This window comes from Xiphophorus maculatus, chromosome 8, assembly GCF_002775205.1.
Source record: "Xiphophorus maculatus strain JP 163 A chromosome 8, X_maculatus-5.0-male, whole genome shotgun sequence".
Classification (NCBI taxonomy): domain Eukaryota; kingdom Metazoa; phylum Chordata; class Actinopteri; order Cyprinodontiformes; family Poeciliidae; genus Xiphophorus; species Xiphophorus maculatus.
The window spans coordinates 15,099,289-15,126,482 of NC_036450.1; the positions used below are offsets into that span (position 1 = coordinate 15,099,289).

At 38.8% G+C, this 27,194-nt stretch overlaps 1 protein-coding gene across 2 annotated transcripts in view; it reads right to left on the minus strand.

Annotated features, from left to right (window-relative positions):
- med13l (mediator complex subunit 13 like) overlaps nucleotides 1–20,801 on the minus strand; it is a 94,386-nt gene extending 73,585 nt beyond the window's left edge. For both annotated transcript variants that reach the window (XM_023338211.1, XM_014470496.2), the window contains exon 1: nucleotides 19,297–20,801. In XM_023338211.1, coding sequence (XP_023193979.1) covers nucleotides 19,297–19,368 — 72 coding nt within the window. In that variant the 5' untranslated portion in view covers nucleotides 19,369–20,801. The remainder of the gene's footprint in view (nucleotides 1–19,296) is intronic.
- Between the last annotated feature and the right edge of the window lie 6,393 nt (nucleotides 20,802–27,194).

A 27,194-nucleotide genomic window follows, 5' to 3' on the forward strand; every position in this document is an offset into this window, starting at 1 on the left:
GTTTCCATCAATAACTCCACAGTCGCTGTCAGCTTTTGCCCTCTTCCTGTTTACATGACTACAAGGCTTGTGAAAATGTTTAAGATCAGTCAGTGTCTCACTGATAAGCTGTTAGAACCTCGCACACGGCATCGCTTCACTTGAGGAAGACTAAATAGTGTAATCGCTGCAGAGGGAGAGGAGGAGAGAGACAGTAAGGCATAAAAATGGATATGAGAGGAACAGCTGAGTGAAGTCAAGCTGAAGAACCAGCATGTTGACTCATGAAGGAGGAAGAAACAATACTATCTGGATACTGTTTGTGTTGCTTTTACCAGTAAAGGATCCAAGTTACAAGTTTGCATATGCTCATCAAAGCTAATATTTACGTAAAATTTTGACTTTTAGAAATCTCTGATTCCTTTTTCAGGGGGGAATGACTATACGTAATACATATTGCACACGGCTGAGGTTTCTGTGGATTTTCTCTAATCCACACATTGTCAAAATTATACATACATGCTCAAATAAATACAAACATCCCCCTCTAATATTTGGTTTCATGTCACTTAGCAAATTGCAGAGAAACCTCATGGCGTTTGTAGCCATCAGCCAGGTTCTTGCAAAATTCTGGATAAACATTTGACAGCTTTTCTTGTCAGAACTTGGTAGATCTCTCCTCCGTTTGTTACTTTCCTGGTATTCATTATTGGTTTTCAATGCAAGGTCCATAAATTTTGCAAAAGTAACACATCTGTGTTGAATAAGACACACGATGCTACCAACAAGACGCTACAATAAAACTTTTCTCCAGAAAGTGACTGCACTTGGAAACTAAGTGACATTTAAGAAAGTATTATTAGGAGTGTATGAAAAGTTTTAAAACTGTGCAAAATACAAAAAAAAACCCATAAAATTCCAACATGTGCACCCAGCTCTTTATTTTAAAAATCACTGAAGTTATATTTGAATCTGGAAAACAAAGAATTCAAATTCATCAGAAAAATTTTATATGGATTTAATGCCGTTGATAAACATGGAAGTAGATGTCTTGCTACAAATGTATTTTTTTCTGTTTAATCAGAAACAGATGCCTACTCCATTTTTTTCCATGAAAACACTCTTGATCCTTCTGTGCCTGGGAAACTTTTTACTATTTTTATTTGTGTCTTTGTGTGTGCAACTGTGCATGAATGAGTGTGGTTCACAAAAGGCATTGCAGAGCAGGAAAGAGATTTGGCATGCAGGGGCGGGGGAGAAGTGGAGGGGCCGGGGTCTCTCAACACTTTGCACTGCCCTCCTCTTCTCCCCTGTGTCCACCCAGCTGTGAGGATCGTGTTTGGCACACTAGCCTGGGCACCGAGCCATCCGACGACAACCGAGAACAGAAAAATACTGACCCATTTTCACACTAGAACAGGTAGAAAGAGGCAGCTCAAAGGAAAACAAAGCCTGCAGAGTGTTTGAGTGGATGAAGAAAAGCCCGCTACTCAGGTTTGATGATTGTGGAGGAAAGCACTAAGCATGATTATGTCAATTTAAGTGCAAAAAAAATAAAAGATCTGCATGAAACATTTGATTTCTACAGATCTAACCTTCAATTGAGCATCCTAAAGGTGAGCACACACTAAGCCGTTAGCATGACCCCTATGAGCATCCAAACAGTAGAGTGCACCCATAATTACAAGGATGTCCCTCCTGTAATGACAGCATGTGTAATGAAAGACATAAACATTGGCGCTGTGATAAGCCAAGCACTAAAATTAGCCATGACAAGGTCAAGGATGCTGTTTGTCCCAAAGCAAAGAGAAAGACATCTGCTTGCACTGCCTCGTCACTCCCAGTCAATGTCAAAAGTTCCTCCAGTGTTTGGCGCAGCTGTCTGCCAACCACTGAATGCTAAGGCAAAGACAGGGGTTGAGGGGGGCAAGCAAGACATCAGGAAATATATTCACAGCTAAGGCACACCAGTTGTGTTAAAAAGCAAAACAAGCTCTCCTTCGAACTCATTGATAAATGGGCCTCTCCAGACATGTAAGACAGAAAATTACTCATCTCGGAAACATTTTTTTTCTCTCTCTCCTGCGAAACGGGAAGAGATGAGAGAGGAGCTGTGCTCGTTTCAGCTAGATTCCAACATCAGTCGGATGATGATAAGATATTTTAGAAGGGTAATAAATATTATATTTCAATCTTCTTCCTCTCGTTAAAGGAATCCATGAATAGGCAAATATGCTTAATTAATAGTATTTCACTAAAACTGCCTAAGATGGGTACCAGATCATGATATGCGTGCAAACTGGTTGAAACACCTCAAGATACATCTCTCAGAATCTATATGATGCATGTTTTATGATCATAGTGAAACATTCCCCTTTCATGACACGAATGTGAAAAGAGTCTCATCCATTATTCCTCACTGTCAAATAACAATGTGAAACACTTTTTTTTTCTTTTCATTTTTGTAGTGTAGCAAAAGAAAAAAAAAAGGCTCGCTGTTAGCAGCTTATAAGATCATTTATATTTCCTGGTTTAATCGGTGGCCAGAGGCTGTGCAAACACAGGTGCTGTGTATTTATCGGCCATGTGGAAAATGCTGTCCTAACACCCTGCTGAACTTCTCTGAATAATTAGCAGGGGCACAGTTGCAGGAAAGGGAAAAGAGCTGCAGTTACATGCTTGCAGGCAGCATCCAGACACGGTAACGCCGATGCTGCACGCCCACATCCCGCTGAGCAGCTATGAGAATGAGCAGAACAGAAGTGCTTGAAAAACACTTCTGTGTTTGGGAAGCAGAGTGGTTTTCCAGCTGATGTACAGTCATGCATCAGAGAACAAAGCTGAGATCCGCCTGCCGATTTATGTTAATTTATTGCCTCTCGCAAAGGTGTTCAGGAATTTGACTTTTCATAATATTTTTGCTATTATGAAACACAAAGAATTGCATAATTTGGTTATAAAACTGTATCCCACAGTTTGAACATCTTACATCAAATGTGATGCTCACTGTCATCCAAAAATAAGAAAAGCTAAAGTCGTAAAAATTTGAAAAAAAGATTGTTGAAGTAAAAGTAATAAGAATCCTTTTGTGCTTTGTCCATGCAGTGGACAAAGCAAACATGTGGAAGAAAGCTGTCTATTGACCTTTGGCCTTAAAAAATCCACCCTACACATCTCTCTGAACACACCATCCCTACAGTGAAACATAGTGGAAGCAGCATCATGCTGTGGGTGTTGATTTTCTTTCAAAGGAGATGGATGGAACTACAAACAAGTCAATTTTGAAAGAAAACCTTTTAGACGGCGCAAAAGACTTGAGAAAGGACCAGAAGTTCACCTCTCACCAGTAAAACAGCTCCAGCCAGAGTTACAATGGAATGTTTTGGATCCATTTATGTCAAAGTCCAGACCAAAATAAAATCCAGAATTTGTGGCTAGACCTAAAAATTACTGTTAAAAGATGCTTGACATCTGCAAAAATCTGCTCCAGTTCAAACTCTGGGTGTGCAAAGCTAGTAAAGAAATTCCCCAAAGGACTTACAGCTGTGATTGAAGCAGAACATGGCTCATCAAAGCACTGACTGAACATCACACATTTATTATTCGTACTACTCCTTCCAGTTCAAACTTTTGCACTTCTTTTTGTTGGTCTGTCACATAAAATCCAAATAAAACACATCAAAGTTTGTTGTGGTGACATGAAGAATGTGAAAGGTTTTAGGGGTATGAATGCATTTGTAAAGCATAATAGCTGCATGCTTACACGACTGTGTGCAAAAATAAACATCAGTGTCAAATTATCTGATAACAGACTGCCAGTTCTCATATTTATTTTGAAACCATTATCACTTGTAACACATAGCAGAAAATCTGTCAGGAATGTAAATTCATTTGACTGAATCTACTTAGAAACAGATGCAGAGCATTTACAATACCAGTTAAAATATATTAAATAGAAACAAGCTTTAATTTATCCAATTAGGGGTAATAAAGACAGTGTGAAAACAAATTAAAGTGGGTTATTTGCCATATTTCAGGCAAATACTACTAAATTGAAAAGGCATTACATCATAAAGGTTGATATGAGAAGAAATAACTTGGGGAAAAAAGTCCTCTGTTTGGAGTCAGTTTATTTTTGATTTGCTTCATGTTCCTCATGATCATATCTCAGTCCCTGCTGCATTTCATTGGGCAAGAAGTCAAAGATCCTTCTCTGCTTCTTAAAAAAGCAGTGGCATAAAAAGGAAAAGACAAATAAGGTGGTGGATTGTGTTTCTCTGTCAATAAAACCTGAACTTCTCTAAGCCCCGTGTTCGGCAGGTCCGCCAGTTCAATCTCTGATTGAGTGCAGAACCAAAAACAAGAGCTTTTTCCTTCAATTGCCAATACGGACTGGAGCTTTGACCTTACCCTCACCTCTATTATCTACCTCGTCTTCACTCTCACTCTCATCTCTCAGCACTCTCTCGCTGTCACAGATGCCTATTGAATATGTGGAGAATCTTCTGCTCTCTTTTTTTGCCTTTTTCTAGTCCTCTTTATGTCTTTTTGCAAAGTAAACACCGAAGGAAAAATGAATATTTTTAGGCTAAGAAAGAGCAAGTATATATCACACTGCCTCTACAGTATAGCATTCAAAGAAAATTCCAACAAATGACAACATTTCTATCCTTTTGCACTACATTTGTTTTACAAGTAGTTCATCAAACCTCTGACACCACCGTGAGTTCAGGATGTATCATCATTTCTATCCCAACCATGCTTAGATCTCAAGGTTCTAGTATCGTGCCTATAATCAAAAGCAGTTCATGTGTGGCATATTTTCCTCACACAGAAACTGGTGTGAGGAAATGAACATGAGGAAATAATCCAACTAGTGATTAAAATATTTGTCGTTCCAATAATCTTGAAATGAGAAGGAAATCTTCCTGAAGACAGCAAAGACAGAAAGGCTGAGAGAACAGAATCTGTGAAATGCACCTTTCAGAAATGGTTCTACAGGATGAAAACATTTCAGCTCATCTTGTTTTGTCTTTCAAAAATCTTTGCCAGTTGAATTGAGGTTTTGAACAATTCAAGGTTCCAGCACACTGTATATGTGAAGTGCTTCCTGAAAGGTATTAAGAAGACTTTTGTGTCCCTGACTTCATTTTAAAGTCCCTATGAGTTGCTGTTAATGCATTTGTTCATTCATCATTCTCATAGTTTACCTTCTTAAGGTGGAAGCAGGAGACTGATCCAGCTGGTGTCAGGCGAAACGTGGGATATAACTTGGGAAGCTCACTGGTGCAACACACAGGCACATGAGGTAACCCACCAATTACAATCAAACTCTCTCTTAAACTCTATATAAAATCAGTAAGTCACTAAACATGGATGTTTTTAAAACATTAAAACTCTTAACTCTGCACAGAAAGGATTGCACAGACAAGATTTGAAGTGGAAATCTCCTCCTTCTGTCAGAGAATTGTCTTGATATAAGATGAACCAAAATGTGAACTCTTTACTATGCATGAAGAAAAAGCCAAGAAAATATGTGTTTGTTTTGCTTATGCGCTGCTTAAGGCCTACACCTTACTGTTCAAAAATCTGAGGTGCTTGAATCTCACCGACAAGCACATTCTCTTAGTCATAGCCTTGTTGGCTTAGCTGTTCCAGTCAGAGAAATGCAGTTTGGACTATGTCCTTATAAGGAGCGATGATGTGTTGATTTGCACATTTATTACTCATAGAAGAACTGAAAAAAAAGAAAAAACAAGCTAAGTGATTTCTCACCAAGATGTTGATGCAGATTCCTTGTTCTTGTAGTTCCTGAGAGATAAATCATCTAAACGGGGATCTCCCCATACTCTACTTTTCAGAAACAATCTTCGTAGTCGTTTTTCTTCCACTCGCGATAGTGCTCACCAGTCTCTTTACCTGCTGTGTTTGTCACTTCCTTTTAAATGGGACTCTCGTTGTAACTATCAATAGGAAGTCACAATCAAGTGGGGAATAAGGTAAACGAGGTATACAGTAGACCATCTACTCATGGTTCAAAATTGTGAATTCACCTATTTCAGTATTTTTCAAAAATCCACATATTCTAGTGGATTTTCACTAGATTTCTTTCAAAGAAAATATTCAAAACATTGAAAAGAAAATGCAGTGTGGGAAGTTTAAATAACTAGGCGCAATGCTACAAGACCTGCTATTGTCTGGCGTTTGCAAAGCAGCTAATCCGGAAGCATGACTTATTTTTATTTGGGCTCATAAAAATGGAGATAAGAAAGACCACTGATATTAGTACTGTTTTAACAACTCTAGTTGCATGGAGAGTAAAGTACTTTGCCTAGTGTCGTCCACACATTGAAATTACGTACTAGTAGTAGCATGAACAACATACATAAACAGCTAAAGTTTTACATAAACTGAGCTTCTTAATACAGAAAATAGTCGTGATACGTGCCATTAAAGCTAGGAGCGTGGTGACTGCAGTGTGTTCATGCCTATGTGAGCATAAGCTACACTTTTCACAAATCCTGCAGTTTGGAAAAATCTCTGGTCGCAAAAAGCCAGTCGGAAACAATTTTCCCTTAACGGTAAGTTCTCTCTCTGCTATAAGCACAGCTGTAGCAAACCAACGATCCTAAGCTTGTGCAAAATGCTTACGCCAAGCAGCGTGCAAATGAGTGTGATCTACAGCGCTAACACCCTTCTTCTGCCTCTGATTGGTTGCTTCTGACCATTCTATGTATTTCTGCAGATAGCAGTAGCAATAGTGACAGTTTTGAGAAATATGTTTAAAAATACAACATATTTTTAGAAAAGTTACATACTGCAGCTTTAAGAGCACTGTCTTCTTTAAGCAACCAACTGCAGGCTAGCTACCTGAGCAGATATCCTGACTAATTAACCACCTAATAACAGCTAGTTATGCTTATGTTACTCTTTAGAGTAACATCTTATTGATGTGTAACACTCTGCCCAGTTAGTCGTAAAAAGCAGAAGCATAAAGAGTTTCTTCAATTTGATTGTGCTAAATATTTTGGTTTAAATTTTTGGTGTTAATATTGTGAAACTATTCTTTCTCATGATTATCATGCTTACTGTGAGAATGTCACGTCAGCCCAGCCCACCCGTCATTCTGCTGTTTGAGCTTTCTTACGGCCACTATTCAACGTCAAGTGCAGCTAATGCGACTGATCTTACATCTGAGTGAGTTTGTGGTTAATACGGCATCCCAGCAGATGTGCTACTTCTAACAACATGAAAGCCTCATCCTAACAAAGAAGCCACTTTAGCCTATTGAGAGGGAGACTATATCAGCAGTTTTACATACTCTGGCACATGCAAAACACTTAATATGAAAGGTATCCCTTTCTCATCCATGTCTAATCTGTTTAGATGCTTGAGAAACTGCTCATATCCAGGGGAAAACAAGATCCGTTAAAATAATTTCGTAGACAAGTTTATTATTTCTAAGTGATATTATGTAATTATAATTGCTTAGACTTCAAAGTTTGTTTCTTTTACCAATACCTGATATGTGTGGCTTACATTTAGTTCACTGTTCCTCATTCTAGCAGTGCCAAGACTCAAGCCACCTACTTGCAATTTTATCATATTGATGTGCGCCAGACTGTTTGCTGTTCCTTCAAATAAAGTAATCAACAAGCACGACGCTGGGTTGGTTTTAATGTGAAAGAGACTACAGACAGACAGCACATTATCTGCACAATCTCGGCTTCAGATGTTTTGTTTGTGGTGTCAGATCAGACAGTTGCAAATGCAAAATAAAAAAAAACACAAAAAAACAATTAAGTTCTGCATGAAATCGCATTGCATTTTGTTTGTGCAGCAAATATATCCAGTTGGCCCTCATCCTTTATTAGCCTCTGCTAATTTGTTTAATTTTTTTCTTTAAGATAAAGAAAAACGAGATTGTCTGAAGCAAAGTCTGCACAACTAACACTGAGAAGTCACCAATTAGAACAGCCAGTGGCAGAAATAAGACCACGCATCGACTCCCTCCCTCCCCTTCATCAATTAACCCGATGAAATCAAATTAACCCACAAGGAGCCGTACTCCCCTATGGCATTTTGCAACACAAATCAAGAGCAACGCACATTATCACACACAGGAGGCAGGAACAAAAGTGATGAAAAGCACAATGCGTGTGAAAAAGGAGGTTTCTGTGTGGTTGCTGTGGACGCCAAACAGATGCCTTCCCTCTACCTTCTGCCACCACCTTTAAACGTCCCCCACAAAAACAAGGGGCTGTCATTTGATCTGTGCTCTGCTGTAGCATCCAGCTCTGGGAGGTGAGCAAGCCAAGCGACCTAATTAGAGCGAGCGAGGGTCCCAGGGGCTGAGTGACGGATAGACCTGCCAATCACGCGACAGAAAGCCCTTCGCCGAGCCACGACTTCTCTCACCTGACACAAAGAGAAGCAGGCGGCAGGAGGAACAGCGGCAGAGGAACCAATAGGATGCCACAGCCATTAGCAGAATAAAACCGACTGGAGCATCGAGGACAGTCAGGTGGTCTCTGCTTAAATTATTCACATGGTAATAAACAATTTTGTTGTAATTTTTGTTAAACTAGAAGCAACGAAGGGAAGAGAGATGCAGAGAAATAAATAAAAGCCCAGAGACACAAAGAAGAAAAACAAGAAGAGAGGAAAAACAGTTACTAGGCAACATAAAACATCTGTACGAATTCAGTAAGCTCAAGTTTAGAGATTTCTGTCGCCAGGGTTACAGTAGAAAAATAACACGTAAGTCCCTTACTGTACTCTAAAAATCTGTGTGTATGTGTGGGTGTGTGTGTGTGTGTGTGTGTGTGTGTTGGCTTTTCTAGGGCAGAACAAAAAGCTCAATTTGTTCTCCTGCAGCTGGAATTCATGAGCTCAAATTTACCAGATGATTATGGCTTCATACAGCAGGATTACTGACTGAGAGCAGTTAGAGAACTGCTTAACTTGTGTTTAAAAATTACTCTGGTAATTTTAGTTCAATAATTGTGCAATTAGCACTGCATGGTGGCTTCTGAATTGGCCACAAGAAGCAGCCAGTTTGATTGTTCTTGAAACTGGGCAAATGGAGCAGAAGCAGAATGAAAAATGTCTCATTTGGCTTCCAATTTCCTGCATTGATTTTTAATTTATTTATTTTTGCTGCACAAAAAAGACAGCAAAGCAAAAGTCAGCATTTAATTTTCTTTTATTTGCTATCAAAATATCAGTGGAAAAACAGTAAATAACCCTCTGCAGGAGCATGCAGGACGTAGTCTGGGCCGGCCTGTCAACATCACCACAGGTCACACCTGAACAAGTTCCAACTTGCAACTCGCCCGACTGCTGTCTCAAATCTGTTGTTTACTTACTAACCGGGAGTGGCTGCCAATCTGAGCCTTGACGCTAGAAGTCATCTGCCAAGCAATACAAATATGCAAGCAATCCTGCAACCTATGCGCCTCACAATATATTATTCTCAAGACAACTTTCTCTGCACCTGTCTGTGTAGATCACCCTAGAAAGCCCAAGTTCACTCTGTCACGCCTGTTCAGACACTTCCATAAAACCTGTCTGCATCTCTATTGTCCTGCACTGCCCATTCATCCTGTAAAGCAAGCCAGCACTGAAATTGAGCTGTACAAATTTTCATTAGCATCTGAAAAATCATGAGCGTCTGTCTTAATTCACAACAGGAGAGAGCGCCGTTCGGCAGAGCAGAGAGAATCAATGCAACACAAATGCTTGTGAATCAACCGTCTGTGTATAATGTGTTTGTTCTCATCAAGCACCCGTCCGATCGGTTGCGGATAATCTCTCAATGGAAGATCAACACGTGATAATTAGAATTTGCAACAGCGCGCCAGGCAACGTTAATGTTTTTTGTTTCTCTCCCCCTCTCGTTCCGCAGAGCTGACATCCTTTAACCTGAGAGCGCTCTAACTGCTGCTGAATCCCAGCCAGCCATGATATCGGCAAAGCTGTCTGGCTTGCAGAAAATATTTGCCCAGTTACAAGCGGGGCAGTATCTCCCTTTAAAGAAATTGTCCTTGTCGATATGCAGGCAGCCAGGTGAGGAGACTGAAAACAGGTCTTCTGCAGACAATTCCCTGAGTTACTCCTGTTTGATCGCAAAAAAAAAGATTTGCACATTTTATGGTTTTAGAAAAGTGTCTTTGAAAACAACACTGGGCTTCAGGAGTTAGGCTTCATTAGAAGGCAGTGTAGCAACATCTTGAGCAGGGCTAGCCTGACAACTTTGCTACCATTTAGACCCCCGCAGGTTCCAAGAGAGATTAAAGTTCTTCAATGTTGTTCACATATACAGGGGCTGTAAATGTTAAATATCAGAAACTAAATGGGACAAAATGACTGAAAAAAGTCTGAAAGGGAAACGAGAGGAGACACCGAAAAGAAAAACATTTACAAATAAACTTTTTATTGATAAACTGACTTAAGGTAAAAATAAATTGATATTTATTTAATGTGCATATCTACAAAAGCATGCTTAAAGTTCTGGGAATTAGCGAGATTTGATAATTGTTGCATACTATTAGCAATACAAGCCAATCCCAACGTATTTCCCAACATATTCTGAATTCAAATAATATAGCAGCATGTTTACTAATGGATGTATGGACTAGCACTACAAGTTATGAAATGTAAGCTGTCAGTAATGTAAATAAAGACCTATCACTTCATTTTACACATGAGGCAGCCATATTGGAGTTAGAATTATAACCAGTACATTAAAAAATAACAATGATGCTGACAAATAATATAAAAACATAATTTATTCAACCCATAAAATGGAAAGCTTAACTTATATGTCTTAAACCCCAATTTGCGTTGGAATAAGTGAGATATTTAACAGCATACTTTATTTAGCATGAGTGATATTAGCGGTTAGTATGCATGTCTCGGCTAACGAGCTGACTTTCTCGCTATCGCAGGCATTTGATGGCACCACTTCCCGCCCATTCCTGCCAATCCTTGTTTCACACACAGCCTTCTTTCGCCCTGCACACATGCTGAAACACCAGCAGGCACTAAGAATAGAACACAGCTGGCACTGCAGGGCTTACATATTTCACACTCAAGCCACCATGCTCAAAAAAAAAAGGAAAAAAAAAAAACTCCAGCCCATCCTGTCCCAATTCCAGCTCCGGGACCAGCGGTGGTTCCCCTCCCGCCCCGCGTCTCCTCCTTCCCTCCCGCTCTCCCCACTCCGCCTTTGAACTGTTCTTCACCTCTGTGGCAGGGCTCTGACAAGCCTGCTGCTCAGATAAGATCCATGACTACGCTCCGGAGAATTTAGCAGAAAAGAGATGTGTTGTAAAAACAGAAGTGAGAAGATCCCGGCCTTCCTGTTTCCAGCTTACACTCCACCCTGTTTCTCTGACCCACGGCGAGGCTGACTCACAAATCATTTTCTTTACAGCAGCCCGAATGCCTGTTTTTCTCTCTCTCTTTCTCTGAGTTACAATGTTCAAACTGTCGGGTTGTTCTCCCATTGCGATGACAAGGAATTCCCACAGCAGTGACAGGGGCAGATTAGTAGGAGGTACCTCATATATACTCAAGGTGAAGCCAGCTCTATCTGTCTGAACTGCAAGCAAGCAAAGCCAAGAGCACAGGTTGGGCGTAGGGGGTGGATTGTTTAGTGCGAATCAACCAGATGGAGATGCTCCGCGGGGCATGCAGCAGAAGACAAAGATGCTGCCTTGGAAACCTGCACTTTTTGTTCCCTTGACGGTGGCATGGTCTCAATGTCACCTGTAATCCACACCGTCGTAACATTTACATTTCAATCCAATTAAATCAGAAAATTCCCATACCAGCAACTTGTTCTGAGTGCTTGTATTCAAAATACTATAATTATTTGTATACAATCATTACTATATAAACTGCATTAATGCCGCAGGTGAGAATGTATAAAAAGCCTTAAAATCACTAAGAGATAAACGATGACAAGCAGGATAATGAACTATTGATTTTCACTTCTGGATTTCACTAAATACAAACATTTATTTTCACTGAAGGGAAAAAAGACAGAAAATTCTTTGTACTTAAGTTGATAACATCACAACAGGCACAAGAATGGAGCTCAATCAGCTGGCATTACGAGACATAACACCAGTTAACACTTTTGAATGAGAATTGTAATTAAAAGATAAATAATGACAAGAAATCTAGGAGGAAAATCCAATATTTAGACTCAAGCACTGCACCATATTTTATTTGATTTTACCAGAGCAATGTGTGCATGGGAGCTTGTTTTTCAGGGGGTAGATGCCATATTCCTTAAATAATGTGTTACAACAAAATAACAAAAATTAAGAGAAAAACTGACCATGACATGTCATCAACTTCTCCACAGGTGACAATCTGTTTCCATAATCACAAGGCTCTTACTGTCAGCTTTAAAATGTTTATTTTACTGAATTAATACAAGCATCATTTACAACAAATGGATACCAAAATAAAGCTTTTTTTTATGTATTGGTATAGTTTTGTTTGTTAAAAAGGTTTGACTAGACCTTCACACATTTACTTGGTAAGGAAGTAAAATCCTGCAAAATTAACAAAATTTAGGAATAATTGAAATGATATAAAGAATTCATCTACAGAGAAAAATCCCTAAAATGTTCATGTTTATCTTTAAACATAAGATTTTGTTTATTCTAAATAATTTTTTAACACAAAACACTTAACAGTTGCTTTTCAAGCACGGAGCAGAGGAAGGTGACTCCCCCTCTGCTCTGAGAGGTTGTCATCATTTCTGCATTCCTAATGTACCTGCAACCGCTTCTCAGCATGGTTTCTAATTAGACATGCAGATGGTGAAAAAAAAACAAAGCAAAAAAAATACCACAACAATTTCAAACAGTGTATGGTCAGCAGACGAGCTGGGAGACGGACAGGTTTAAAGAAGATGGGTCCACCTGCTTCATCGCTCTCGCTGCAGGACTGTCTCTCAGTCTCGGGTGGCCTACACCCAAGAGCGAATGTATAAAATAAATGAGAATGATCTCATGGGAGGCTCTGGTGACATCATATTAGATGAACAAATTGACTCTCCTCTCCAGAACAAGAGGCTCCTTTTTTCAGCTCTGTTCACCTTTTTTTTCCCCCACCAATTTCACAGTTATTTTGCTGCGTGCAACCTGAATGTAACTGATGAACAACAAGCTAAAAAAGGGAAACCTTGAATCTTGATCAAACTGTGATTTATCAAAGTGGCTTTGTCTTGGAGATTAATTGGGCATGAGAAATAAGAGCTGCTTGAGTATTTCTTTTGCATGCAGCAAAAAAAAAAAAAAAAAGCCATCGTGTCGTGACATATAAATAAATTTTCCTTACTTAGCACTGAGCACACAGTCCATTTTTCAAGACAGCAGTTGCCTAACTGATTATATTCAGCCTGAATATCTCTGGTTAAATATAGACTCTTTTTTAGACTAAGCAGTTTTACTCTTTATTGCACGATTTATAAATCAAACTGTAAATATGTAAAACACATATTTCCAAAGTAATGTGAGAATCCATTTCTCTAAAGTCTGTCATAACTTAGAGTAGTTCATTTTTGGCCTAATGTTTAGAGCCACAGGCAATTTCAAGATTGCTTCTTCTTGTCTAGTACAAATTAATGTTTTTTTAAAAATTTGTCTATAAGCCAATTTAACACAACTTTTAGCAAAACTATTTACTTTTATAGTCCCTAGCAACTTGTAAACATTGACGATAAATGTCTTAATACTAACTTTATAGTCCCTAACAACCGGTAAACATTGACGATAAGTGTCTTAACACTAACTTTATATTGTAAGCAGCTTGAGAATTATGTTTATCTTTAAATTTGATTGTGGGTCTAATTTCAAGTAGCAACATTTTAAATGGACCAGGTCATTTCTATAAAACACTTTAAAAACTTATGCTCTGAAATGGCTCTATAAAAATTAATCATCTATTTGTCCATTTATTTTTTATGTGTTTACGTTGATGTCTATTTTATACTTTATCTTTTAGCTTCATAAACTGCATTTTATGGAGAAGTATTCGTCAGTTTGTGCCTTTTTAAAATTTCTTCTTTTACACCCAACCTTTTCCAGGTACGTTTCATACTGACCATGCATCAAATTGCAACCTATAAATAAAAGTTTCTAGGTTCTTTTTTTCCTGTAAGAAAATGTGGTTATTTGGCTTCCACAAATATCAACTGCTTTCTCTGGGTTTTCAGAGTTATTGTTGGTTGATTGTGGTTCTTGTTTCATATTATTCCTAAAAAGGAGTCAAAATCAAATTAAATGGGCACGGGTGTAATATAAAGTCTAAATTTAAATTATATGTGAAGTCTGAGTAATAGTATGACTATGTATCTCTACATTTCAAGAAAATAATTAACAAAGAAAAATAAGCACATGCACCACATAGACTGTATTTTCAATAGGAAAAAAGAGAAAGCAACACATTTATTTTTTTAATTACCACTTTCCTATTTAAAACGTTTTATCCATTTGTACTTAAGTGATCATACATGACTATTAAATCCTAAAATGCTATAACTGAGCCTGAAATAAACCTGACCAAGGTAAACACTGAGACATTTTACAGCTAAATACTAAACAGTCTCAAGGTGACACACATCCCCTTTAAATGTACTTTATACTTCTACACAATATCTAATTAAGAGAATGGCTTTCCAGTATTTACACCTGATATGTACTTTCAAAGATTTACTAAAATGATTTATTATTTCAGCTGGAGTGAAACAGGGCTCTACAAACCTATTCATATTTTTCAGTGTAAGAAAACACCTTTGTTCTGGATTCAGCTCTCCAATATCGCAAGAGCACAAGCATAACTACATTTCTAATGTTTCCCAGGTTTGCATTAACTCCCAATAATTCATCAGCTCAGCAAACACTCTGTCCAAGCACTGCCTCTTTCTCATCCCTAAGCATCCCTGCACCCTCCACCACCATTAATAAGGAGCAAATGCAAACAGGATGTATTAAAAAGGCACCACTCCTGATTACCTGCTTCTCCTTACAAGCCATGGCCACTCACCTGCCATAAATCACCACACTGCAGCTATCTCCTCAAGCCTCATCTTTGAGCACTTTATTTCCTCGCCAGAGAGTAGCATCATCGTTATACAAGCGAAGATTGCTGTTGGGATACAGTTGGGCTAATGAGCACCTCCTAGTTGATCACATTAGACCTCTACATGAGGACACTTAATTACCAGCGTTGCACTCCACGCACCTCTGTTGAGAGGAGAGGAGAAGTCCCTTAATTAAGGTCTACCTCTGTTTGCACAAACCTGCATCGTCGGGAAGCGGGGTTTATTCACAAGCCCAAATATGGGCGATAAAGGGAGTGGTATATGAGTGCGCGTGTGCAAAATGCAGCACGTGCTGCGTTGTGGTACATATGTTTGTGTGGGCACCGGGATTTTTCCCTCTCCTCGCTACTTGTGTTTGTGAATGCGTCTGTGTGTGTATAATATGATGGCTGTTTGAAGTTTGTCTCCTGAGTCTGCGTGGTTTACAGTGTGCTCAGTATAAACACACGCACACAGTGAGGCTTCCTGTGTTGTGTGGCCTTTAACTGTCTCCTCCTTGCCTTTCATAATCAGCCTGGAACTCAGTGTTAAAAGGAAACCTGCCCAGTCCACAGAAAGATGTTTGTTTTCTCTGCTTCTCTCTCTCTGTCTCTCTCTCTTTTTCTCTCCCCCATTGCAGTCTCCCTCTTTAATTTTCTCTCGTGCTCTGTCTCATTCTTTCACTCTCAGTTTCTTGCTCAAATAGGCTGAGGCTTGCAGTCAGGAAATGCACATCAGTCATAATACTTTCCTAAAATGAAAACAGATTCTGCTGCAGTCCTTCAGCCTCTCATTGAAAAACCTTCCTCCACCCTATTCCCTCCTTCACTGCCACTTCAACTCACCAGCCCCGGCTCTTTTCTCCTACTTACAAGGGTCTAGTTTGCTTTCTGTCACAGATGGTTGATCACCAGCACACAAGACAGTTGTTCTGTGGGTTGTGTGATTGCAGACGATCCAGAGTATCTAACACAGGCCTTGACAATAATCTGCTGTTGCCCCCATAAAGTCCCCACAATATAGGCACTTATGCTTTCTAGTTAGCTGTTGTTTTGCGTTTTTCTTTACTGCTGTGGGGTGCAAATCGGTGTGAGGAACAAGGTTAATGCATGCTGGAATGCCGTTTAACAGCCTGTCAAGAATTTGCTACAAGACCTTTATCTAAGAGTGCAGCCATCATGACCTACAGGGAAAGGTTAGGAAGTTTCCCACCTTATCATTTGTGGAACCCTGACAGACAAAGCTAACATCGCATTAGCATATTTTCTGAGCCAGTGGGCCATCTAATGGATGGAACATGCTTACTGAGGATTAATATCATTTGATTTTTTTTTTTTTTTTTAGCTTTCAAAGCATTTAATGTTGATCTGATGGCTTAAGATCAGATCAACATCTTACGCCATCAGAAAGGCTGCATGCTGGTAATAATAAGATTCCAAGAAATTATAAAGAAAAAATGTGTTGTGTTTTGTTTTGTCCAAACTTCTATATTGTGCTTTCTTAAACAATGTGCATATGAAAAAAATATTTTATGGCTTTTTCTTGTAACTTCAGTAGCATATTATTGCCTATTTTACTTCCTCTTGTTGTAAACTGTGAAACTGCATTAAATTCAGCCATGGACTTTGTGTCTATGTGGATTTATAGATGCGCTTCACAGTGGAAGACAGGATGCTGTAGATTCCTACGGTAAAAACTTTACGTTTGGATCCAAGTCGGAAAAAGTGAGGGATCACATCTGTGGCTTATCCTTTTTATTTTGTAGATAAAAAATATTACATTTTGTTAGCATATTTTGTGATCAAGTAGGTCATCGAAAACAAGCAACATGTTTCTGTGCAGTATTTATTTTTAAATGATTAAAAGTATTGAATAAAATAAAAAGAAACAAAATATCCCGTTTATCATTTCAAAGCATTAGAGGATTCTATATCAGCTATACAAATAAATTTAAATGCTGCATGGTGCCAATAGCAAATTTCAGATAGATTTTAAGGTTAACAGTTGAGGTACTACACAATATTAATGTGTGTTTCTTGAACATGAACAAGCTAAAGACAATGTAGAAAGGTAAAAGTACAAAATGTAAATATTCCCCAGGTGAAAAAGATCTTAACCCAGATATCAGAGTCTATAATATTTAGTAATCTTGCTCTTGCTTGTCATTTACGCAACTTTAACTGACAAAGCTTGCGTGTGATTCCTGTATTTGAAAATCAAACATGTTCACTGAGAGAAATTATAATTCTGTCGAAAACTAACATCAAATACAACATGAATGATCTAATGCTAAATATCGTCAAACCATTTTATGCTTTATGTAAATGTCATAAAAAATAAATATTTATAGTTTGCAAGCTGCCAACAAGAAGCTTCAGGGGGATTATGATAGAAATAGCTTAGCTGTATTAGAACAGCTTTCTCTAACAATGTGCCAGCAAGAAAAGTGCCATGTTTAAAGATTTCTCTGGTAAAAACAGAACTTCACTTATAGATCAGTCTGAATTAGAGATCAGAGTGTGAAGTACTGAGTGATTTCGCTTTCCAAGCCAAACACTCTTCATCCAAACCGTCAGTATTGGTTCAGATCAAGAAGTGCGTCCATATTTTCTGATAAACACAATTGCAATAAAAACTGTTTTATTTATGCCGATTTGCCACAAATGGAAACAACTTTTCTTCTGTAATGTATTTGCAGAAAAAAGAAAGAGTTCCTTATTTATAAAGACTGATGCCACCCACACCACCGACCCTTAAAGTGTCAACATCAAGATACATGTTTCGCTGCTGCGTCCGTTTCAAACCAGTACACACGGTGTGCTTTACAATTTTGTCCTGTCTTGGACTCCCCTCTAGGAACCCCGCCAGTTAGTAACCGCCGAGGCACTTGCCAGTCATAAATATTCTCAACAAGCCGGCTGATTGATGGTCTCTTTCACCCTCAGTTTGAAAAGGATGTTCATGATGGCCAATAAAGCTGCAGTGAGTGAATGAGAGCTTTTTTTTTTTTCCACAAAGGGAATAGCCTCCTTGTCACCGGATGAGACGGTGACAAGGACACAATCACAGTTTTCAGCTGTGTCAAGCTAGGAAAATTTAAGATGCACAATGCTGCATGTGCATCAGAATCAGTGCAGAGGAATTCATGCAAGAAGCTTCTGAATAGTTAACGATGGCACTTTAAAATTCCTCTCTCCCTGGTGTCAAATATGTATGTTTTTTGAACAAAAAGTTCTGCTCAAGCCCCAAAATTTCAAAAGAAAAAAAAAAAGTCTGTGTTTCTAATTAAAAACATTCTCTGGGATGTATTTAAATAGCTTTGGTGTCACATTTAGTGCAGTGTAACACAGTCTGCTGCCGGTTCGCAACCTGCACCATCACCTGAAAAGCCCTCAGGACCCCTATGTTGTTGTGGTTCTCGGCAGTCTGAGATCAGTCTCCTGCATGCCTTTACACTTGACTGCTTACTGTGGTAAGACAGCTAACTCTCTGATTGCAGGAGGAAAACTGTGAAAAACACGACGCTTTGTCGCCTGCAACCTCAAAACCAGTGAGTTCTGCAAAAAAAAAAAAAAAAAAACATGACACTGCACGTATGGAGTCCAACAGAGTTTTTTTTTTTTTTTTTGCAGCTTCCGTTTTATGCATGTTATTGTCATAAATTTTGAACTCCTTTTTTTTTTTTTTTTTTGCTACTCTTCATTGCTCTTCATGTCCTGCTGAAGTAATTTCACACATGTTAACCTGTTTGTTCTTCTTTCTTTCAAACCAAATGAAAGAAACCTGAGATAATAAACAAAGGCTTCTTCCTTGAGAGTTAGTTTCTTGGCACTGCAACAGAGTTCCAGGAAGATTTCCAGCAAAATGATTAAGTAAAAGTAGAGGATGCTAATAACAATAAAAATCTGGTGCTTTTTGTGTCAATATGTGCTTGGAACACATTGAATCTGCAAATGCATGCAAAGAAACATCCAATGTAATTTGTTAGAATTTTTTTTTTTTAAATGAGTTTTTCTTTATAGGTTGCACAGAAATGATTAATCTAACAGGTTTAGTGGTAAAATGTGATAGTTTGCATGTCTGTTAATGATTGCCCAATAACAACATCACCAATTGGTCCACCTTTGGACAGCAGGCAGACATATAAGCGTGCCTCCCACGGTCTCATGACCTGTCTATCATAGCTGGCCGAGCATGATTTATTGATACTGTACCAGAGAGAAGATGTTGGAGTGGCAGTCCTCAAGGCTTGCCCCGTTAGCCACCCAATTCGCCGTTGCAGTCATAATCGTCCGCCTTTGGGGTCGCGAGCGCAGGGCATGTCGAAATCCTTACATCGGTATCCAAACACCGATCAGGGGTGACAAATCGGCTCCCTTGTACGAGTCTTACAAGAGCCGCGGATAATAGACTCGGGATGGTCGGTATGAGAGAATGGGCGTATTCAAAACGAAGTGCACAATGCATCCATAAAGCCCGTGCGTATAAATCCAAGCGTGTGTTGAAAGAGCGGGCGAGCGAGAGAGAGGGAGATGATGTGGGGAGCGGGGGGGGGGGGAGAGAGAGAGAGAGATCACAACATTGTTACAATCCAGGTCAGGCGATTCCAAATGCGATCACTGTCATATAATAGATCCATTTCAATCCACGCACAGAGGAAGATCGGCTTGTCTCCAAATCAGTCTTTCCGCATGTAGTTTCATCATTAAATCGCCCCGATCCATGAGAAAACCACTCCTTTTCTCCTCCTTTCCCAGAAAACAGCCCAAATATGTAGAAATTCTACGCGTCAAAACTTTAAATAGAAACGCTGCCAGAAAAAAAAAAAAAAAAAAAAAAAAAAAAAAAGATCAACTCAATAAAAAAAAAAAGGCGATTGCTATGCAGGATATCTGATTCCGTGTGCTCCACAAGATGATGCACCACTTGTGATAGTTTTTGAGAATTGCATGCGCTATTTATAGCCCTTCTTTCTCTTTGCCACAACCGTTCCTCTCACAATGTAAGCCAGTCTGGCTCGCACAAACACGGCGCTGCGAGCAGGAATATTTAATCCCTCTGTTGCTTCTGAACCAAACGATCCGAGGATCCCGACAGCTTTATGAATATAAAAACATAAAGACAAAAAAGAAACGAGAAAGAAAGAGATCCACCCCCCACGCACACACACTTCTCCTCCTTGTTCTGCGTTGCTCCTGGCGGACAAAGTCAAGCGGGTTCCCAGCAATAACACCCAAAAATCATGGGTTAAACCATTCAGGCAAGAAGAAAGAAAAAACTACTCTGACACTCCACCAACCAGGAAAACGAGAAGCAGGCGACTGCTGTAGACGGAGGTTTGAAAAAATCCTTCCTTCCTTTCAGTTTTATATCATTACGAAACGTCCTCTCAAAGCCACAAAAGCCCCAGCGTTGCAGAAAAAAAATGTCAGATAGGGCTTTTTTTTTTTTTGTGCGCGCGTGTGTGTGTAAATGTGTACACTTCCAAGTCAAAAGTCACCCTCCTCGTCTGGCGCCGATTCTGACATAAAGATTACGCTGAAAGGCTGCAGATCGCTCCTTCACAAAGCGCGCATCATCCGTGTATTTTGTCGAGAAACCGTGCGAATGTTGATTTAAATCCTCCAACATGTGCATGATTTCCTCAACCGCAGCGGCTCCTTCCTCATTGTTTATCTGTCAGAGTGCGTTATTATACTGCTCGATGGGCGTGCGCGCAGTCTGAATGTGTCACCCTCTCTCTCTCTCTCTCTCTCTCTCTCTGTGAATGCGTGTGTGTGTAGGTTTTACGTGAGCGTTGAAGCTTTTCTTTTTTCTTTTTTTTTTCCGCGAACCATAGTCCAGCCTACAAGGCATTGTAATAATGTAATGGCGGTCGGAAGCGTGTACTACAGAGACTCGCCTTCCCATTTGGCCAAGTTTGCACTCACGTGACCAAAGTCTGGGATTACAATCCTGTTAAGTATCTGTTTGATGAGACGCTGGGTAGCACGATGGAAAAGCCCATCTTACTGGGAATCCTTTTAAATCCCATCTATCCCCCTTTTAGCGAGTATACTTTCTAATATTTTGCTCAGTTTTCTCATCACTGCGTGGTGTCATTCTGCATGCATCCGTTACATAATATAACACTTCTCACAACAAGAGGGTGTGACAGAATAGAGGTCAGCATGACTTACTTAGCTTACACTGTGTTTCATAAGAGGTACAGAATCTATGTAGGTTAGTCTCAGAAGCTGCAAAATTCACTCTGGAGAAAAAGACAAGATCTCTGCTCAAGATCTGGAGCTATTCAGGACTTAAAGACAATAAAACACAACGTCCATCTCTAACCACCCTGATAACCTAATTTATTCACCAGACAAAATTAGGATTCATGTTCATAGTGGCACCTGATAGATGAGAAATATCTTGCAACAAGTGAGCATTTTCTCTTAAAATGTGTTATGTTAGAAGGGACAAAAGAGGCATTGGAAATAATGAAAGCATGTTTGACAAAAGCTAAATTGTGCTGCTTATATGGCCAGAGCTTCTTCAAACCTGCAAATCTTGTGGTTTCTGGTCTTTAAGATTCAGTTTTAAAAGTGATCCTTGGGGTGGAGGGGAGTATTGGTTCATCAGAGAAGAAGTAGTCAATCCTGGTTCTGATAACATTGCACGATGAACTACAGTTTGTTGTAAATGGAAGTTTATAGTTTCAGATCAGAGTGCCTATGCTGATCATGAAGCAATGGACGACGGCCTTCCATTTTCTAAAACAATCCCTTTCTAAGTCAATGTACAATGTTGCAGTCAAGCTGAGGCACTGTGGGGCTTTGGACTTTGTTTCATTCAGAAACTTTGGTTCCTGTCATTCAGTTGGATGTTACTTTGACATACAGTATATCACCTAACTAAGCATTGTTGCAAACCCTGTGTATTTTCAGAAACAGTTCAAAAAGGATTTGAAAACAGCTTTAAGATGTTTACTTTGTGTGCAAATTTATTAGACCCACAAGGATGCTCTGGATAAACAAGCAGAATCTGTGGAGGCCCCACAGCCTGAGAGACTGTTACTGGCCTACAGACTCTTTTCCTACATTCAAATTTAAAATCAAGAAATAATCAACAGTGCCGAGAATTTCGATCACTTTCTTTTCCTTCATGCCCGGAGAGAATGGTGTTGCACCATATGATGTAGCTGCCTCTCCAGAGAGACTCTTAGTCTGTTGACAGACTCTGAATTTCAGCAGTCTGGCGCTGGAGGCTCTGTCTTGTCCTCCAGCAGATTTAATGTAACAAGAATCTGAAGCTGGTGAAGAAACTGCTTTGTGGCATAGATCAGTTCTTTCAATGTATAAAAACTTGTGCTCCTGACTTTTGCTGATTAAAGCATTAAAGTTTTAATGAAGAACTAATTACAAACATCAATTTCTGTCTAATTTAAGAAAACAGAGGTTTATAGTTATTTAGAATTGACGGCTCATGTTTCCTGCCATTCAGGCAGGACCAACAGCTCATTAAGATCTGCAAGTACCGTATTTAAATTGCTGGCTATTATGCATAGTTATAGATATTTGTATTAGAAATGGAAATCATCGTGTATTTTTTCTGAACATTACGTAATTTCCCATTACGTAATACTTTTGAATCCTGTTTTCTAAGACATGTAATGTTTACATTATAAACACTGAGTGTTTGTATTTTTTTTCTCAATTTCATTAATTCCACATTTCATTCCCTTACCACTGACTGATTTATTTTCTTTCACCCAAGTTAGGTAACTCCAGACTTTAATTTCTCCACATTTAATGTCTCCATAACACTTTTTTCTTCAGCATTTAGTGATACCATTGTTTTCTCAATGGTGAGTGATTCGATAAATTTTCTCTCAGCAGTAACTCTAATTTGTGTTACTGACACAAAGCGATTGTAGATATTTTTTATTCACTTAAAAAGAAAACCCACTGTGATGTATTATGGTTTTGCGTGGTTAGCTGCCAATAACAGCTTTTTCGTCTTTGTGCTCTTGCTACAAATGACTGACTGAACGTGATTCAAAGGGATTCTCTGGTTTTGCCCGTGGTTGTATGCTAATGAGATTTGGGTGGGGATCAAAAGAATGAGATTGCAGATACATAACAAGATTTGCTTTCTTGTTTCAGCCTAAAGAATGTGTATTTACATGATGACTGCATTCTCTTCAACTACTATGGGAATGTTTCATTCTATGTCTGCAAAGAAAACTGCCGAGGCGGCAAAACTGTAAAATGTTCTATTTCAAAAAGAGAGAAAAATGAATGGAGATTTCAGTTGTTGTTTCTGAATAGCTTAAACTTTTTTTGTATGCTCAGCATTTTTAATCCAGAATTACTTCTTTTTTTTTTTCGCACAGGAAGTTTAAGTTCTTACAAAAACCTGAACTGATACTTTATGTGCAGTCAGGCATTGATGTCAACATTGGGTGAAGGTTGTTGAGAAGCAACAACAGCAGAAACTGGAGTGTCAGGTATCTGATATGATTCTGTGATCCAGCCCAAAATTCAAGCAAATATTTAAAAAAAAATATTTGTTATTGAAATTTGTTTTCCTCCAATAAAGTGCTTGGTGATATGTTCTAACATTTTGCATTAAATGTTTGTTAAAAACGTGAAGTAAGATTATATTGACCCAGTATTATTATTAATTATAAACATATGCAACATGTTTAAACTAGTATTCTCTGGTTTTATTTCTTTATTAGAGTAATTTTCATATCATGTCAGTATTAATATTAAAGTAATATTAAAGAATATTATTCTGTCAGTAAGGATTCTGTCACTTTATGAAACCTTTGATCTAAAATAACAGAGTTTGTACCAGGTACAAGCCGGCACATGATCTGCGACCTCTTATTTCTTCAAAAAAGCAGGGGACGTGGAGGAGCGCTGGTAAGGGAGGGCGAGTGGTGAAAGATATGAATCAGATGGATGAGCAGGGGCTTAGTCTGGCGGTTATTGATCCCTCTGCTCCAGGAATGATCCAGATCTCATTTGGACACTTTTGTCTCCTTTTGTTCGAAACATCCTCAGCGGCTTTGAAAAGACTTGTGCTCGGTTTGACACACTTGGTATGGAGCTGATGGGATGAGATGCTTATCGGTTTGAATAAATCTATTTCAATATGCTGCGTGTTTTCACTCATCAGGCCCCCGCTGACTTCATCTGCGTGAGGAGAAGAGATGCATCTTTGTTCTGATTAAAGATAGCACAGTTGTCCTGACGCTTTGTTGAGACAGTGTGACGAGATTAAGCATATTCATATCTAGACACAAGATGAAGATATTGATGTCGATGTAGATAGACTGAATCATTGCCGCTTAATGCGGTAGATGTTTATTTGCTGACAAAACTGTGGCTTAAAACCGAGCATGGATAAAAGCCAGAAATAAAATAATAAAAACACAGAAAATACAACTGTCTGCTGAGAACATTACCGCATTGCATATTCATGAAGGTATACAGTGCCTTGCATATTTATCACATTTTGTCACATTACACCTCCAAATTGTATTTTGGGTGGTAGACCAACACAAAGTAACACGTGACTGTGATGTGCTAGAAAAGTCTTTAAATATCTTCACAAATGAAAATCTGAAAAGTGTGGCTGCATTTGTATGCAGCCCTAAAAAGTCTGATACCCCTAAACAAGTTAGGCTATCACCTTCCGAGGTCAGAGAACATGATGGAACAACTTGCCTTATTAAGACCAACGAACACACCAAGCTGTGGAAAAGTTTGGAGATGTATGAAGAAATTCACACCTGCTTGTCTTGAGACAGAGTCGAGACAAGAACTTTGTGGTAGGCAAGACAAAGGCTAAAATCAAACTAAGGCAAAAACTAAGTCCGTGATGATAAGAATCCTGTTGTTACTCCAACTTTTCGAAGTTAAAAACTTGGTTGCATTTCAGTGCAACAAGGAGTTTCACAGCAAATTGTGGTTAAAATACATGTTGCAGCTGTGGTCTTGAAACCAAGAGTACTACTTGAAGCTCAAGTGGGGGAGTGTGTGAACCGGACAACTGTCCGTTGTGCCATCTGCAAATTAGGCCTTTACAAAGGAGTGGCATGAAGAAAGTCAAAGTCCTTTTGCAGTTTTCAAAAAACCCAGCAAACAGGTGGAAGAAGGAGAAGTGATCAAATGGAACAAAACTTAACTTTCTGGCTTACATGCATGTTGTGGGAAAACTTTTCTAAAGATGAGGCAATCCTGGAAGAAGGCATGTCCTACGCTGCACAAAACTTGGGGTACGTGTTCATCTTTTAGCAGGACAATGACTCCACACATACAGTCGGAGCTGCAAAGGTAAAACTGGCTGACATCAGAACATTTCCATGTATTAGAATGGCTCAGATAAAGTCCAGAGCTGCGTCTAATTGAGAATCTTTGGTAAGACCATAAAACACTCTCCATGCAATCTGAATTTGTAATCATTATTATTACAGCAAAAATGAGTTCTACAAAGTAATAGGATTGAAATGCTTACCATGCTTTTCAGGGTTTTATTTTCCTTCCACTTCACAATTATGCACTGCTTTGCATTCCATAAAATCCCCATAAAATGTAACGATGTATTGTTTCGCAAAATTACAAGATATGAAAAAGATCAAGGGTTATTGCTTTTCCCAGGCTCTGTGAGTGATACTCTTCAACTCTTTAAAGCCACAACTACAAAAAGGTTCAGATTTCTTTAGATACCAAACTGTTCAAACACTGCATACTTTCATTAATTTGCTTTTTAAAATTATACATGCCACATTAGGCTTTTGAAATCGTGCAAGAATCATAGATGCATGCCCTTTACATTTTAAATATATATATATATATTTTAGCAGCACTTTTTCTTGATGCAGAAAATTTTTGAGAAAAGTTTTAACATTATATAAGAATTATACTTCCCAGAAACCCTTTTATCAAAACCGTACACGATTTTGAGGCAAGGATTACCGGTTCAAAGCAGTTTCCTCAAAAACATACAATATGTGGCCAAATATAAAAATACTGTATCTGACTTTAAGCTATGTCAGAGTAAAGATTTTGTGACATAGCCAATAATGAAACTACTTTCTTACTTTTCCTTCTGCATAAACATGATTGTGATGGTGAGTGGACAAAGAAAGAACCAGGACAGAAATGGAAACAGATGGAAAAAAATTAAAACAGCATGATTGGAAGGAATTTATAATGTGCATTCAGCAATCTGACAGGGAGACAAACAGCTGGACAGTCCTGCTTCCTGAGAGTAAAACCAGAAGTGGACCGAGCAGTTTGGAAAAATAACAACAACGAGCCGCTGACAGTCTGGGACGCCTCAGACCTGCAGACATTCTGTGATTTAAAGTCTCTCGCTTTCCCTCTCTTTTCTGGCTCTGCTATAATTTTCCCAGCTGGAATGATGGATGAGGTGGTGTCAGCCCATGTTCATTATAATGCACACCATCTATTCTTCTCAGCCGCACTCTGCGCTCCAGGAAATGCCAGAGCAGTATTGGACCCACGAAGAGAAGAGGAGACTCCCATATGATTTCGTGGGGAGAATTTGCTGCTAGGTGTGTGTTAAGTCGGCGCACAGTAATCCATCAATCACTAATGAAGATACTTTTAGGCTACAGCTTGCTCTTAAAAGGAGCTTTGCTTTTGGTGAACAGCCTTTGATGCCCATCATCTCCCTTGCAATATGCTCATGTTGAATTAATAATATTCAAGACCTATTTGCCACAGTTACTTCAGTTCAACTAAAGAGAACTTGTTCCCTTGTTAATAATTCCTAGATTTTTTTTTTCTTTTCTTTTCAAAATGACATCTTAATCAAAGAATCTATTAGAATTCATTATGCAAAAAATGTAAATCCAAAATGTAATTTATTTATATTGTTTTTGTTTATCTTATATTACTCCAGCTCTGTCATTAAGAAAATACTTATTTTCTTTTAAAAGTTAACTGTTCTTGCTTTCAGTCTAATATTTCTGGCCCTCCTAGGAGATACTTTTATTTCTAAACACAGAGCATTTTACTGTGTAACGGTTGTCTTTTTTTTTTTTTTTTTAATCAAAAGTCCTCCTGTTTGGTTTGGTGCCATTTTAGTGAAAATA